A 15,953-nucleotide genomic window follows, 5' to 3' on the forward strand; every position below is an offset into this window, starting at 1 on the left:
AAGAAAAAATAAGTATACATGCCTTTCCTGCAGTCGATCCAACCCGATCTCCAGTGGCGGAAGCTCTGATCTCATGCTGAGCTTTCAGCCGCGGCTTCGCTGTGGAGGAGGGTGCAGAGGACACGTCCGACAAAGGAAGCCCCATAGTAACTCTATGGGTGACATCACTACACATTCATTTCACAACCATTGTCGGACGTGTACTCAGCAGAGCTTCCGCCGCTGGAGATCGGGTCGGATCGCCTGTAGAAAAGGTATGTATACTAGTTTTTTCTTTACAGGGCTAGAGAGGTTAGTGTTAGAATGTTGGTGGCCATAGATGCAGGGATTTGAGTTAGCATGGACTTCCAACTTAAACTTTTACTGATTCTGCCTACTTAAAAGATTATACTATTTAAATTTTATTTTCTGATGCATGAAAGCCAACAGAACCAAAATACTGCCCAGATAGAGGACTGTTGGAACAAGGGGACCCCCATTGCAGAGAATAACTTGTTCTATGACTTACACTCCCCCATCTTTTCTTCCATGTACATCAGCTGTTCACTTAAGAAGTCCACTCGGTCCAAACTGCGGATCCGCTCCCAGAATTCCTGCACCTGTTCCTGGCGGATCTCCGAGAGTTTGATGGGGATGAGCCGCTGCAGAGCTGAGAGGGTGCTGTCCAGCTTCTGTAGAAAGAAGTAGGTTGTCACACAGAGGAATGTAATACAACCACCATCTATGATCCCATACTGTATATCCACCTATCTGAGCAGCTATAAGCCTGATATAAAAAAAGAAATAAACGGCAAACCGTTTAAAGGAGGGATAGAGAATCCACTGACTCACCTGTGTGGTGTGGTTGTGCCTTAATTATAAGCAAAAAAGGGGGAGAATAAGATAGTGAAAGCACACTATCAAAAAAGAAGGCACCATAAACCAAGCAGTTTGATTCAATCAATTTAATTTAATGAAATTTGTATAATGACAAATTTCCTATAAAGAACACATTATTACTTAAGAGAACATAAAAGATATTCTAATTTCTTGAGTACTCCCCAAAAGGAACGTAGGAGGACATCCTCTTGTGTGATATGGACTCTGAAGGTCAGTTCAGGCACACAATTTGAGTATTGGCATGAGTACCACCCTGTCTGGAAGTACGTGAGTATGGGTTCTTTAAACCCCAAGGCCACCAATACTGACTCTTCTGGCTGATGTTATTGCCACCAGTAAAGCAGTTTTCAGTGAGAGGTACCACAGGGTGATTGAAGGCATCTGATGCCATAACCACTGCTAGAGGGAGACTGAAGCCTCCATCTACAGCCCTGATCCAGCAGGTGGTTCATGAGCTAAACCTTGCCCTGCCAGGAATCAGGACATAATGAAAAAGTTTGTTCAGAACAGTGACAAAAAAGGTAGGAATTTTCAACAGAATTACAATAATATTCTGCAATGTACACAATCCAAGGGAATTGTAAACATCATAAACATGCTTCTCCCCATTTTTTATTATTATTTTTTTTTTGGTGAAATACTGGAGAGCACATAAAAATATAAAAGGATATCTCAACAGGCCAAGGCTGGCTCCAGTAGTCATCTACAGGTGACTGCTTTACCTTCTCTGGAAATGCTGGTCTTTTGAGGGGGTTGGCATAATAGCACAACATTAAAGCAAAGATGAGAAGCCACCAACACGTTATTGCCATGTGTGAACAGACAAAGTGTTACTTTGTGTACCTGTTATACCGAGGAGCTCAGGCTATGCATAGAGGCTGTATGGAGCAAGGCACCACAATACCCAGCAATGCAGCATTCATTTGCATAAAAAGCATTTTTCAAATTTAGCTCACCCATCCTCCGTCATCGGACCGTAAACACCGGCACAGCGCGGGTGCGCGTGCCTAGGGGAGACACTGCCAACACCACTGCCACTTTAAATGGACCCAGCGGACCCCAGACAAGGCTGTTAGCCCTGACAAAAGCCGCCCTGGGGACCAGCAGTGGGGCTCCTTGGATTATGGGTCATTTAGCCGAGACACCAGGGACTGCGTCCAGTCTAATCCATACATGGACGAACGGCCGGCCATTTAGACCAGCCAGGTAGAGGAGCACACCTAGGTCCTGCGCATAGGAGGAAAAAAAGAAGAACACCGAGGCTGTAGGTGGGCTCAAATTTATATGAGTTAAGTCCTGGAGGCATTGGGGGGGGGCGGAGCCTATACCCAGCTGTTCTGACACGGAGCCGTCAGGAAAACATTTTTAATTTTTTTAAACTCAGGATTCCCAAAAAAAAATAAAAAATTTTACCAAGCTCAGAACTGATTTTTTTTTTTGATGGCCCCAGAGCTCTTCCTTAAGATGGAGCTTCCAAACCACGTTAATTGTAAAGTATGATGTATCTTCATATTTATACTCAATTCACTTATGTGCAGATCAAAGGCATGTCCTGTGATCTGCATAGGACATCAGTTAAAGCCTCTTACATGAAAAAAAGAAAGAAACAAAAAGTTTTCTTTAAAAAAATTGTTCCTATTGAACCCCTCATAACTCAAGTTGACCGTAATTATCCCTAAATTACTCTTTTCTCCCTTTCTCTTCTTAGCTTTTATTTTCCTCCTCTTTTTTTTTTTTCTTTAACCAATTGACCAGTTTTTTTTTTTTTTTTTTTTTTTTAATGCTGCATTTAAAGAACATATGCAGAATTTACTGCAAAATAAAAAAAAAAGAATTTTAATTGCAAATTCGCCATGCTTATCTGCTCCTCAATGTTGCTGAGCTGGTCCCTGCAGTGTCTTCTCCTCCATGGTCCTTCAGCGTAAGGCTCTACAGCAAGGTACCATTTCAAAGTTTCTTGCAGTTGGGCTTTAATAAAATATGTTCCTATTTAACTTTTTCCTAACCCTTAGTTAGCCCTAATCAGCCCTTATTAACTTTTTTCCCCTCTCTCTTCTCCCTTTAGCTCAGGCTAGGTACACATCTATGCATTTTTTTTAGTAAATTTGCAGATTTTCATAAATACACAACAATCCATTTAACCTTATTTTTGATGGGCCCCCTTCACATCTATATAGTTTCCTGCAATGAGTTTTTTGGAAATATGCAAGGACTTTTTTGCATGCAGCATGGTGTGTTTTTGGCTCCATAGACTCCAATGGAATTGCATTAAAAATGCATTTACATGCTTTTTTGGTGTGTTTTCCTGCATGACAACAGACACCCTCTCTTAGTAACATCAACACCTCCCCAAAAATGCAAAACTTATGAAAAAAGTGCATTAAAAAACACAAAGCAAAAACGCATTAACCACACATGCATAGATATGAACCTAGCCTAAATGCTAATTTTTTTGTTTTTTTATCATTTAAACTTTTTTTTTTTTTTCTTTCTTTAATGTCACACGTTAACATGCATACGTTGTATTAAGACCATTGAAATAAATAGGCTGCCAAAGCACAGAACATCCCAAAAATCAGACATGTCGCAAATTTTGTACCTCAATGCACTATGGTGTGTTTTGGTGTGCTTCAAGGCATGCATGTCTACTGGCATTTAAAATGAATGTCACTGCAATGCATTTCTGCTGTGCATTATGGAAATGCGCGCATTGCATGCCTGAATTTTACAAATCATCTGGCAGGTCAGAAAGTCCCTATTTGTATTTTAACTATGTATTTAGCAGTAAAAACCTTTTGGGCCGGTTCACACCATAGAAATTAAGCCCGGATGCATTTTTGCATGAGCGTTTTTGATGCGTTCCGGTGCATTTAAATAAATAAGGACATGTGCATTCTGGTGCGTTCTTGGGTGTTTTTACCATGTTCCAGTACAGTTCAGTGCAGAAATAATGCAGCATGTTCTACTTTTTTTCTGGAACTGGAACGCTCTGGATGCTTTTGATGCAGAAAAAAAAAAAAACGCACTGGACTGCATGTGGTGTGAGATTCCATGGGAGACCTGAGAATTGTGCGATAAATCTGCATTTGTTGTATTATGGACCATACTTCACCCCCCTCCAAAACCTGAACATGCCCGGCTCACCTGCTCCAGGGATGTCACAAGGCTGCGCAGGTCATGGACCTCATTGGACAGTCTGTGAGATGCATCTAGGAGAAATTACATTTTATATTTAACAATTCAATTTGTGTTTTAACCATCATATTTGTATAAGAATAAAGTAGAAGGCTTGATGCTCACGTCCATATAGTGTGCAGATCCTGCATAATGACATACGTACGTGAACCCTTTTGGAATGATATGGATTTCTGCACAAATTGGTCATAAAATGTGATCTCATCTTTATCTAAGTCACAACAATAGACAATCACAGTCTGCTTAAACTAATAACACACAAAGAATTAAATGTTACCATGTTTTTATTGAACACACCATGTAAACATTCACAGTGCAGGTGGGAAAAGTATGTGAACCCCTAGACTAATGAGATCTCCAAGAGCTAATTAAAGTGAGGCGTCAGCCAACTGGAGTCCAATCAATGAGATGAGATTGGAGGTGTTGGTTACAGCTGCCCTGCCCTATAAGAAAAACACGCCTGATGTGAATGATGCCTCGCACAAAAGAGCTCTCAGAAGACCTACGATTAAGAATTGTTGACTTGCATAAAGCTGGAAAGGGTTATAAAAAGTATCTCCAAAAGTCTTGCTGTTCATCAGTCCAAGGTAAGACAAATTGTCTATAAATGGAGAAAGTTCAGCATTGCTGCTACTCTCCCTAGGAGCGGGCGTCCTGTAAAGATGACTACAAGAGCGCAGACTGCTCAATGAGGTGAAGAAGAATCCTAGACAGGGTTGCCAACCTCCCGTAGCATTTTTTACTGACAAAACATGGGAATTTTGCTGGCATCCTGAGAAATTACAGAACTCCTATTGAAAACTAACAAGTAAATATTTGAACAGTATAAACATGCTATGGAAACACTGACAATACCTATAACAAAGTAATTTACTTGATTTACACTTAAAAAGTCAACACAGGATGAAATTATCAGCCCCTGATATTTACTGGCACTTGTAAAAAAAAAACACAGATTTTTACAAACTGTCAGCAAATTTACTGGCGGTTGGCAACCCTGATCCTAGAGTGTCAGCTAAAGGCTTACAAAAGTCTCTGGCATATGCTAACATCCCTGTTAGCGAATCTACGATACGTAAAACACTAAACAAGAATGGATTTCATGGGAGGATACCACAGAGGAAGCCACTGCTGTCCAAAACAAAACATTGCTGCACGTTTACAGTTTGCACAAGAGCACCTGGATGTGTGGAGAAAAAGAGGCACAGCACACCAACATCAAAACCTCATCCCAACTGTGAAGTATGGTGGTGGGGGTATCATGGTTTGGGGCTGCTTTGCTGCGTCGGGGCCTGGACGGATTGCTATCATCGAAGGAAAAATGAATTCCCAAGTTTATCAAGACATTTTGCAGGAGAACTTAAGGCCATCTGTCCACCAGCTGAAGCTCAACAGAAGGTGGGTGTTGCAACAGGACAACGACCCAAATCATAGAAGTAAATCAACAACAGAATGGCTTAAACAGAAGAAAATACACCTTCTGGAGCGGCCCAGTCAGAGTCCTGACCTCAACCCGATTGAGATGCTGTGGCATGACCTCAAAAAAGCGATTCACACCAGACATCCCAAGAATATTGCTGAACTGAAACAGTTCTGTAAAGAGGAATGGTCAAGAATTACTCCTGACCGTTGTGCACGTCTGATCTGCAACTACAGGAAATGTTTGGAAGTTATTGCTGCCAAAGGAGGTTCAACCAGTTATTAAATCCAAAGGTTCACATACTTAAAAACCACCTGCACTGTGAATGTTTACATGGTGTGTTCAATAAAAACATGGTAACATTTAATTCTTTGTGTGTTATTAGTTTAAGCAGACTGTGATTGTCTATTGTTGTAACAACAAAAAATTCAAAGTGTGGCGCTATTAATAGCAATATAAAAAACTAAACATAAAATGATATCACAAAATTACAGTGTGAACCAAAATTGCCACGTGAGCACATATGACAGTGACTAATAAGCAAAATGATAAATACATGTATGTGTTCAATACAAATATTAAAACCAATATCAGATATAATCAAAGGAAATTCGTGATATCAGTGCATAAACAATTATCAAATATAAAGTCCAAAACACCAAAAATTCGTGACATCAGTGCATAAGCAGTATTGAGCAGGTGTTTTCTTGTATGTGTAGAAAAACTTTCAACCCGGTAGCCTGGTAGGTAAATAGACCATAGAAGACCAGAGGTGCACGGAAGTTTGAAAACAGTGCCAGAACCATCACCAGAAGCTATGGAGGCTTACCGGAAATTGTGGCCTGAAATAGCATATGCCATACAGGTCAAAGAGGCTTAGAGACCAACAGGTCTAGATGTATTATCCGGTCAGATGTTATCGTCACACAAACCATGGGGTGGAGGAATCGGTCAGCACGACTTCCACATTAATAGGTATACCACCATAGGCCATGCGAAAGATTCGTATTACATGTGAGGAATAAAAACACTCACATAGTGTAATAACGTAAAACTTGGATTTATTTAAAAAGTAACAGTAAAAAACAGACTCACATTTTTTGCAGATAAATTAGCGTATCAATCGTGTAGCGGTAGTTGTGAGGGATCCACCCGACATGTTTCAACTAAAAAAGACGACTTTTTTAGTTGAAACATGTCGGGTGGATCCCTCACAACTACCGCTACACGATTGATACGCTAATTTATCTGCAAAAAATGTGAGTCTGTTTTTTACTGTTACTTTTTAAATAAATCCAAGTTTTACGTTATTACACTATGTGAGTGTTTTTATTCCTCACATGTAATACGAATCTTTCGCATGGCCTATGGTGGTATACCTATTAATGTGGAAGTCGTGCTGACCGATTCCTCCACCCCATGGTTTGTGTGACGATAACATCTGACCGGATAATACATCTAGACCTGTTGGTCTCTAAGCCTCTTTGACCTGTATGGCATATGCTATTTCAGGCCACAATTTCCGGTAAGCCTCCATAGCTTCTGGTGATGGTCCTGGCACTGTTTTCAAACTTCCGTGCACCTCTGGTCTTCTATGGTCTATTTACCTACCAGGCTACCGGGTTGAAAGTTTTTCTACACATACAAGAAAACACCTGCTCAATACTGCTTATGCACTGATGTCACGAATTTTTGGTGTTTTGGACTTTATATTTGATAATTGTTTATGCACTGATATCACGAATTTCCTTTGATTATATCTGATATTGGTTTTAATATTTGTATTGAACACATACATGTATTTATCATTTTGCTTATTAGTCACTGTCATATGTGCTCACGTGGCAATTTTGGTTCACACTGTAATTTTGTGATATCATTTTATGTTTAGTTTTTTATATTGCTATTAATAGCGCCACACTTTGAATTTTTTGTTGTTATTTTTGTCCTTGAGTCTACGGGTGTGTTGGCTGCTTTTCTAGTTTGCTTTTAGCGCAGCGCTGTACCACATTTAAAAATATTGTCTATTCTTGTGACTTAGATGAAGATCAGATCACATTTTATGACCAATTTGTGCAGAAATCCATATCATTCCAAAAGGGTTCACATACTTTTTATTGCAACTGTATCAGCACCAGATACTGCCCCCTATAAGCATCCTTTGAGATGCATTAGATGAGGAGGCTATACGTGGTAGTGCTCCAGGTTCTGTAAAGCACCTGTGCATTGACGCATGTGTCAAAGGCGTTCAGAGCAAATGTCAGTGTGCATGCGGGTGCTTTACACAACCCCTGGAGCATTGCCACGTATTGCCGCCTCCTCTAATGCATCTCAAAGGGCTCCTGTAGGGGGCAGCAATGGGTGCTGGGGATGTCCTTACACAGGATCTGCACACTGTACAGCTGCATGAATGATGTCTAAGCAGTGTTAATCTTTAAAACATTTTAGTCGACTAAATGAATACTATTTTAGTCAACTAAAATACGACTAAAACTAAAACAACTGAGATAACTAAAATACGACTAAAACTAAAATGGCATTTTAGTCTAAGAATAAAATTACCCGAATAAATATATACTCGATTATAAGCCGAGTTTTTCAGCACATTTTTTGGGCTGAAAACCCCCCCTCGGCTTATACTCGAGTGAGGGTGCAGCCTCATTGTGCCCATTTAGTTATCAAAGGTAACATCAAATACCTGTATTAGACAGGTATCTGCTCCCCCCTCCCCCCTGAAAGGTGCCAAACGTGACACGGGGGGGGGGGGGGGGTGGCGGATCAGCGGAAGTTCCATTTATAGGTGGAACTCCGCTTTAAGTCGCACCCAATTGAATGGGTGCCATTGAAAAGAATGGGCTGCGACTCGTCATGCAACTTTGATGTCCAAAGTCGCACAAGTGTGAATGGAGCCTTAATTCAAATGAGAGTCATTATTTTTTAAACATCTCACCTCTCTGAGAAAGCAAATCCATAACCATTTACCATTACAATGTATTCCACTGCCATTTAAAGTGACACTAAACTCCGATTTAAAAAAAATTACCAAATTTTAGCTCTGATGGCTGCATTCATTTTTTTTTTTGTTTTTTTTTTTTATTAGGCTTTCTTTTTTTCTTCTATTTTTATCTGGTCATCCAGCCAGCAAGTCTGTTTTTCTTTAAAAGCAAAATCTCTCCAGCTGAATTTATCAGTTTACATGGATGAGACAAACCACCTAACACTGCCATGGGTGCTTACAATGATCAGCTTTTATTTATTCATGTAAAACCTTTATCCCAGAAGAAAAAAAAAACAGTTTGATTATAAAGTGTGAGCTTGAGTTTGGCTTCAATTTGTTAGTGTATTTAACCACTTCAATACCGGCCACTCCCCCTTCCTGCCCACGCCAATTTTTAGCTGTCACATTTTAAATGACAATTGCGCGGTCATACAACGCTGTACCCAAATAAAACTTTTATCATTTTGTTCCTACAAATAGAGCCTTCTTTTGGTGGTATTTATTTTTTGCTAAACAAATAAAAAAAGCCTGAAAATTTTGAAAAAAAAAAAAGTTTTTCTTTGTTTCTGTTATAAAATGTTGTAAATAAGTAAGTTTTCTCCTTCACTGATGGGCACTGATGAGGTGGCACTGATATATTTTTAAAAACTGGCGCTGATGCTTGTGGTTTACTGTTACCAACAACAAATTAAAGCCTATCCCGTGTTTAGCCGGCTGGTTGCTCGGGTGTCCCAATGGGACGGGAGAGCCGCTGGAGGGGGAGCTAGTAAGTCGTTCCGGTTGTTATTATAAGAGGGTCGTCCGCCGGCTCTAAAAAAACTATACTGGGGTGATGCCAGCACCTGCGTATCATCCTGGTACACCCACCGAAAGGTGGTTAAAGAGCTGCCTCTGCCCTTCTGCCTGCAGGTGGCACCGCCCCCCCTGATAAATGCCACCCAAGGCAAGTGGCTTGTTTGCCTCACGGTAGTTATGCCCCTGCATCTATCACTCCTCTTTCTCCCCCAGACTGGCAATGCTGCTGTTTGCTGTGCCTCATGTGTTCATTCCTCCAGAGTTGTGTGTCTCTAATACAGGAGGTACAGTATGTTACCGGCCAGATCTCCAGGGGAAAACAAAGGGGAAAAACTAAGAGAAAGAAAACAAATGCAGCCACCACATCTAATGATCAATAAGCTGCAATATACAGTGCCTTGAAAAAGTTTTCATACCCCTTGAAATTTGCCACATTTTGTCATTTTACAACCAAAAACATAAATGTATTTTATTGGGATTTTATACGATAGACCAACACAAAGTGGCAAATAATTGTGAAGTGGAAGGAAAATGATAAATAGTTTTCAACATGTTACAAATATATATGTGAAAAGTGTGGGGTACATTTGTATTTAGCCCCCTTTACTCTGATACCCCTAACTAAAATCTAGTGGAACCAATTGTCTTCAGAAGTCACCTAATTAGTAAATAGAGTCCACCTGTGTGTAATATAATCTCAGTATAAATACAGCTGTTCTGTGAAGCCCTCAGAGGTTTGTTAGAGAACCTTAGTGAACAAACAGCATCATGAAGGCCAAGGAACACACCAGACAGGTCAGGGATAAAGTTGCGGAGAAGTTTAAATCAGGGTTAGGTTATAAATAAATATCCCAAGCTTTGATCATCTCACGTGGAATGTGGAAAATTTCAAGGGGTATGAATACTTTTTCAAGGCACTGTAGTGTGTTACTGGCCAGATCACCAGGTGAAAACAGAGGTGAAAAAGCGAAAGAAAGGAAAACAAATGCAGCCACCACATCTAATGATCGATAAGCTGCAATATAGTACATTTTGGGTTTTGGGCTTAATAATGCTTTAACTAAGAAAATTCCCTTCTGTTTTTTCTCAGCCTCATCCAAATCTCCAAAATCCTTTGTTTTTACTGCTGTGATGTGACTTCCTGTTAGAGGGTGGCTACCTTCATTTTTCACTGTATGTAGGAATGGTGCCACCCTCTCTTGCTGGCTCCTGAGATGGACTATGAACTATGGGATTTGTAGTGTGCATAGAGCTGTGCACATGACTGCAACTGACATCCATACCTCCCAACTTTTTTTTAAATGGGAATGAGGGACACCTATCAGGAAAAGTATGCAGGTATAGGACACACCCCTTGCCACGCCCCTTAAAGGAGAATTGTACAAAAAAAAAAAAAAAAAGATTGGTTCAACCCACAAGTGCTTTTTTTACCACTACTATTCCTTTATATTGGAAATTTACAAATGCAGCAATTTAGAAACCAGATGAAAGGTTTAGCGCTGGAAAACACTTTTTAAAAGATAAAAATTGCATTTTTTTATACATCTACTGTATATAGATCAGACCAAAATGAGGGACAAATCAGGGACACAGGGACATTGCTCCAAATTAGGGACAGTTGGGAGCTATGAACATGCACTGCTCATTCCAAACAAAAGGAAGTGAGGGGGAAAAGGAGAGGTTTGGGAGCTCACAGAGGGCGTTACAATGAGGCAGAAAAACACCGTAAGAAGAAATTCCATGAAAAATGTCCATTAACCATTTCCCATCCCAGCCATCGTCAAATGACGTCCTCGGCTTCCTGGCCGTCTGGGGGGGCGAGCACACCCGCCACGTCACTCGGGAGCCGATGCGTGTGCTCGGCGGCCACAATGTCTGCCGGGCACTTGTGATTGCCCGATAACAGAGCAGGACCGTGAATCTGTATGTGTAAACACACAGATCTATGTCCTCTCAGGGGAGAGGAGAACGATCGTGTGTTCCCAGTACAGAGGAACACCTATCAGTCTCCTCCCCTGGTGAGTCCCCTCCCCCTACAGTTAGAATCACTCCCTAGGGAACACATTTAACCCCTTGATCGCCCCCTAGTGTTAACCTCTTTCCTGCCAGTGACATTTATACAGTAATCAGAGCATTTTTATAGCACTGATCGCTGTATAATTGTCAATGGTCCCAAAATGGTGTCAAAAGTGTCTGATATGTCCACCGCAATGTCACAGTCATGATAAAAATCACAGATCACCGCCATTACTAGTAAAAAAAAAAAAATAATAATAAAAATTCCATAAATCTATCCCCTATTTGTAGACACTATAACTTTTGCGCAAACCAATCAATATATGGTTATTGCTTTTTTTTTTTTGCTAAAAATATGTAGAAGAATACATATCGGCCTAAACTGAGGAAAACATATATATATATTTTTTAAATTGGGGATATTTATTATAGCAAAAAGTAAAAAATATTGTGTTTTTTTTTTCAAACTTGTCACTCTTCTTTTGTTTATAGCGCAAGAAATAAAAACCGCAGAGGTGATCAAATACCACCAAAAGAAAGCTCTATTTGTGGGGAAAAAAAATGATAAAAATTTCATTTGTGTACAGTGTTGTATGACCGCGCAATTGTCATTTAAAATGTTACAGCGCTGAAAATTGGCCTGGGCAGGAAGGGGGTGAAAATGCCCGGTATTGAAGTGGTTAAGTAGTGGATGTGTGGGGGTTATTTCTGAGAAGAAGGACATTGTTTGGTGCCCTTGCCAGGTACGTGTGTGTATAGAAGGGCGCAGTGTTTATCGGTTATATTTGGTGATTTTAGCAGCTCCTTCTCTTGAAGTCATTTCCTGACTTTTAATTAGCTGGGAGCAGAGATCTGTAATGATGGAGTCATTTTATGGCGGTTTCCTTGCTGAGTCAGTCCTTGGACCCGGGCCAGCCCCCCCCCCCCCCCCCCAGCACACCGTACACTGGGAATGTTTCCCCTCCAGACAGGATGTGAAGAAAAATGATTTCTATTTACAGCTGAACCCCGTCCCCTCACTCCAGGTTTTTAAAGATGGAGTTGAATTTGCTTATATTTTGCCTTTCCTGTTCTCCCCATCCCCCCCCCCCATCAGCATACAATCACATTTTGAAATAAAACTTTTCCGTTTTCATTACAATGCTTATTTTAGGTTCAGTGACATCATCACTGGGCCTCTGTGATTCTCTATGCACTTAACCACTTCCATACCGGGTCTATTCTGGCACTTCTCTGCTACATGTAAAAATCATTATTTTATTTTTTTTACTAGAAAATTCCTCAGAACCCCCAAACATTATATATATATTTTTTTAGCAGACACCCTAGGGTATAAAATGGCAGTCGTTGCAACCTTTTATCTCGCACAGTATTTGCGCAACAATTTTTCAAACTGTTTTTTTTGGGCAAAAAAACAGTTTAATGATTTAAAAAATAACCAAACAGTAAAGTTAGCCCAATTTTTTTGTATAATGTGAAAGATGATGTTACGCCGAGTAAATAGATACCAAACATGTCACGCTTTAAAATTGCGCACACTCGTGGAATGACACCAAACTTCGGTACTTAAAAATCTCCATAGGCGACACTTACATTTTTTTTACAGGTTACATGTTTAGAGTTACAGAGGACGTCTAGTGCTAGAATTGTTGCTCGCTCTCTAATGCACGCGGCGATACCTCACATGTGTGGTTTGAACAGTGTTTACATATGTGGGCGGGACTTACGTGTGTGTTCGCTTCTGAGCGCGAGCTACCGGGGACAGGGGCGTTTTAAATTTTTTTTTTTTTTTTTTTCTTTACTTTTTTTTTATTTTTACACTTTCTTTTACTTTTTTTGATCACTTTTATTCCTATTACAGTTAATGTTAACATCCCTTGTAATAGGAATCGTTCGTGACAGGTCCTCTTTATGGACAGTTGCGGGGTCAATAAGACCCCACATCTCTCCTCCAGGCTGGAAAGCATGAGATCGGAAGAAAAAATCCACAGCCGCGATCACGGCTTTGTTTACATCCGCGGCCCGTACGTGACGTTATAACGTCGCGCCCGGGCCTCTGACAGTCATGGAGATAACCGAAAATCTCGATGGTCGTCATCCGGCGGCGGTCGATTCTTTCTCCGGGTACCTGATGGCACGGGAGAAGCACCAGATGGCGGCGGAAGGGGAGGGGGGGTGTCCCCTCCCGTCGCCTGTAAGAACGATCAAGCGTTAGAACTGCCGCTATGATCATTCTTATGGTGCACAGAATCGCCGGCGGAGAACAAGGATATCTGAATGATGCCTGTAGCTGCAGACATCATTCAGATATTCCCACTGAAAGTCCAGGATGTCATATGACGTCTTCGGGCGGGAAGTGGTTAAAGACCGTTCTATAGCAGATATACTGCTACAGGGCAGCCGTTCTGTGCAGAATCTTGTGAATATACAGTATCTGACTAAAGTGAGTACACCCCTCACATTTTTGTAAATATTTTATTCTATCTTTTCTTGTGACAACACTGAAGAAATGACGCTTTGCTACAATGTAAAGTAGTGAGTGTACAGCTTGTATAACAGTGTAAATTTGTTGTCCCCTCTAAATAACTCAACACACAGCCATTAATGTCTAAACCGCTGGCAAGAAAAGTGAGTACACCCCTAAGTGAAAATGTCCAAATTGGGCCCAATTAGCCATTTTCCCTCCCCGGTGTAGTTGAGCATCATGGGAAATGTAGTTCCAAAACATCTGGGGAGCCAAGGTTCGCCATCACTGGCCTAGGCTATAAGAAGATTGCCAAGACCCTGAAACTGAGCTGCAGCACGGTGGTCAAGACCATATAGCAGTTTAACAGGACAGGTTACAATCAGAACAGGCCTCGCCATGGTAGACCAAAAAAGTTGAGTGCACGTGCTCAGCGTCATATCCAGAGGTTGTCTTTGGGAAACAGACGTATGAGTGCTGCCAGCATTGCTGCAGAGGTTGAAGGGGTGGGGGTCAGCCTGTCAGTGCTCAGACCATACGCCGCACACTGCATCAAATTGGTCTGCATGGCTGTCATCCCAGAAGGAAGCCTCTTCTAAAGATGATGCACAAGAAAGCCTGCAAACAGTTTGCTGAAGACAAGCAGACTAAGGACATGGATTACTGGAACCATGTCCTGTGGTCTGATGAGACCAAGATAAACTTATTTGGTTCAGATGGTGTGAAGCGTGTGTGGCGGCAACCAGGTGAGGAGTACAAAAACAAGTGTGTCTTGCTTACAGAACAAGCATGGTGGTGGGAGTGTCATGGTCTGGGGCTGCCAGCACTGGGGAGCTACAGTTCATTGAGGGAACCATGAATGCCAACATGTACTGTGACATACTGAAGCAGAGCATCACTATCCCAGTAGCAACACTATCCCAACCCCCATCCAACCCCCTTCCCACCTCACATACATGATACCACAATACTCAGGGCAGCCGCCCCTCCTGCCCACCCCTTGTACCGGCCCTGCTGCAGATAAACAGGTGCAACTTATGTAGGGAGATTTGTTTTATCTCTGTGTATCACCTGAGACCAGTCACTTCACTGGGTATATGGAGGAGTCTACAACCACTTTAATAAAGAAGAGTCTTTGCTTACCTTCAGCTTGCTGTGCCGGTACAGACGGCGGAGTTTTATCTCTGATACAAGACTTCCCATCCTCCTGGAGCACATATCCCGCGTGGCACTCACAGCGGTACCCGCCCCGGGTATTGACACATATCTGAGGGCAGTATTGGGACGGGCGCCGGCACTCATCGATATCTAAGACATGGAAAGGTGACATTGGACACAGCGGATAACGACATACAGACAGCGGCCCTGAAGTCAGATTGTATTCCAGAGAAGGGAAGTCTACTCACCGACGTGGCAGTACCGCCCCCCCCAGGCAGCGGGACATCGACACATGTTGGGCTTAATACACGTCCCTCCGTTCTGGCAAGGCTTGCGGCACACGGCTGAGGACATAAGAGAAGGATCCGGGTTATCCACAATGTATAGACCATTCTACTAGACATGCAGAAAGAAAAAAATTGTTTCGTTTCATGGTATTCACATAAATCCGTTTAGTTAAATTTGTTTTCAGAATTTGTTTTGTTTATTTTAATTTTAATTTTCCGAATTCAGAAAATTTGAATCAATTCAAATTCGAATACCATTCAAATTGCATTCAAAATCAAATCCATTCTATTCGAAATTAGAATTTTGGAAGATGGTTATATTCTTTCTATTCCATTCTATTCTATTGTTTTTTTCTGTTCTATTCTTTTATTTTCTGTTCTATTCTTTTCTTTTCTATTATATTCTATTCTCTTCTATTTTATTCAAATTCAAATTTATTCTATTGGAAATTCGAACTTTGGAAAACAGTTATATTGTTATATTCTTTCTATTCTCTTCTATTCTATTATTTTATTTTCTATTCTATTCTTTTTTATTTGAATTTGGATTTATTCTTTTTGAAATTCGAATTTCGGAAGAAGGTTATATGCTATTTTCTTCTATTCTATTCTTTTCCATTCTATTATTTTTTCTATTCTATTCAAATGTATTCTATTTGAAATTCGAATTTCGGAAGAAGGTTATATGCTATTTTCTTCTATTCTATTCTTTTCCATTCTATTATTTTTTCTATTCTATTC

The 15,953-nt window shown here is 40.8% G+C and overlaps 1 protein-coding gene across 6 annotated transcripts in view; it reads right to left on the bottom strand.

Moving 5' to 3' along the window:
* EGFL8 (EGF like domain multiple 8) overlaps positions 1 to 15,953 on the bottom strand; it is a 123,998-nt gene that overhangs the window by 2,966 nt on the left and 105,079 nt on the right. For all 6 annotated transcript variants that reach the window (XM_073598410.1, XM_073598409.1, XM_073598407.1 and 3 more), the window contains 4 exons: positions 15,174 to 15,269; positions 14,911 to 15,075; positions 4,024 to 4,088; positions 509 to 671 (listed from right to left, as the gene is read on the bottom strand). In XM_073598410.1, coding sequence (XP_073454511.1) covers positions 509 to 671; positions 4,024 to 4,088; positions 14,911 to 15,075; positions 15,174 to 15,269 — 489 coding nt within the window. The remainder of the gene's footprint in view (positions 1 to 508; positions 672 to 4,023; positions 4,089 to 14,910; positions 15,076 to 15,173; positions 15,270 to 15,953) is intronic.

Source organism: Aquarana catesbeiana, linkage group LG09 (genome assembly GCF_042186555.1).
Source record: "Aquarana catesbeiana isolate 2022-GZ linkage group LG09, ASM4218655v1, whole genome shotgun sequence".
Classification (NCBI taxonomy): domain Eukaryota; kingdom Metazoa; phylum Chordata; class Amphibia; order Anura; family Ranidae; genus Aquarana; species Aquarana catesbeiana.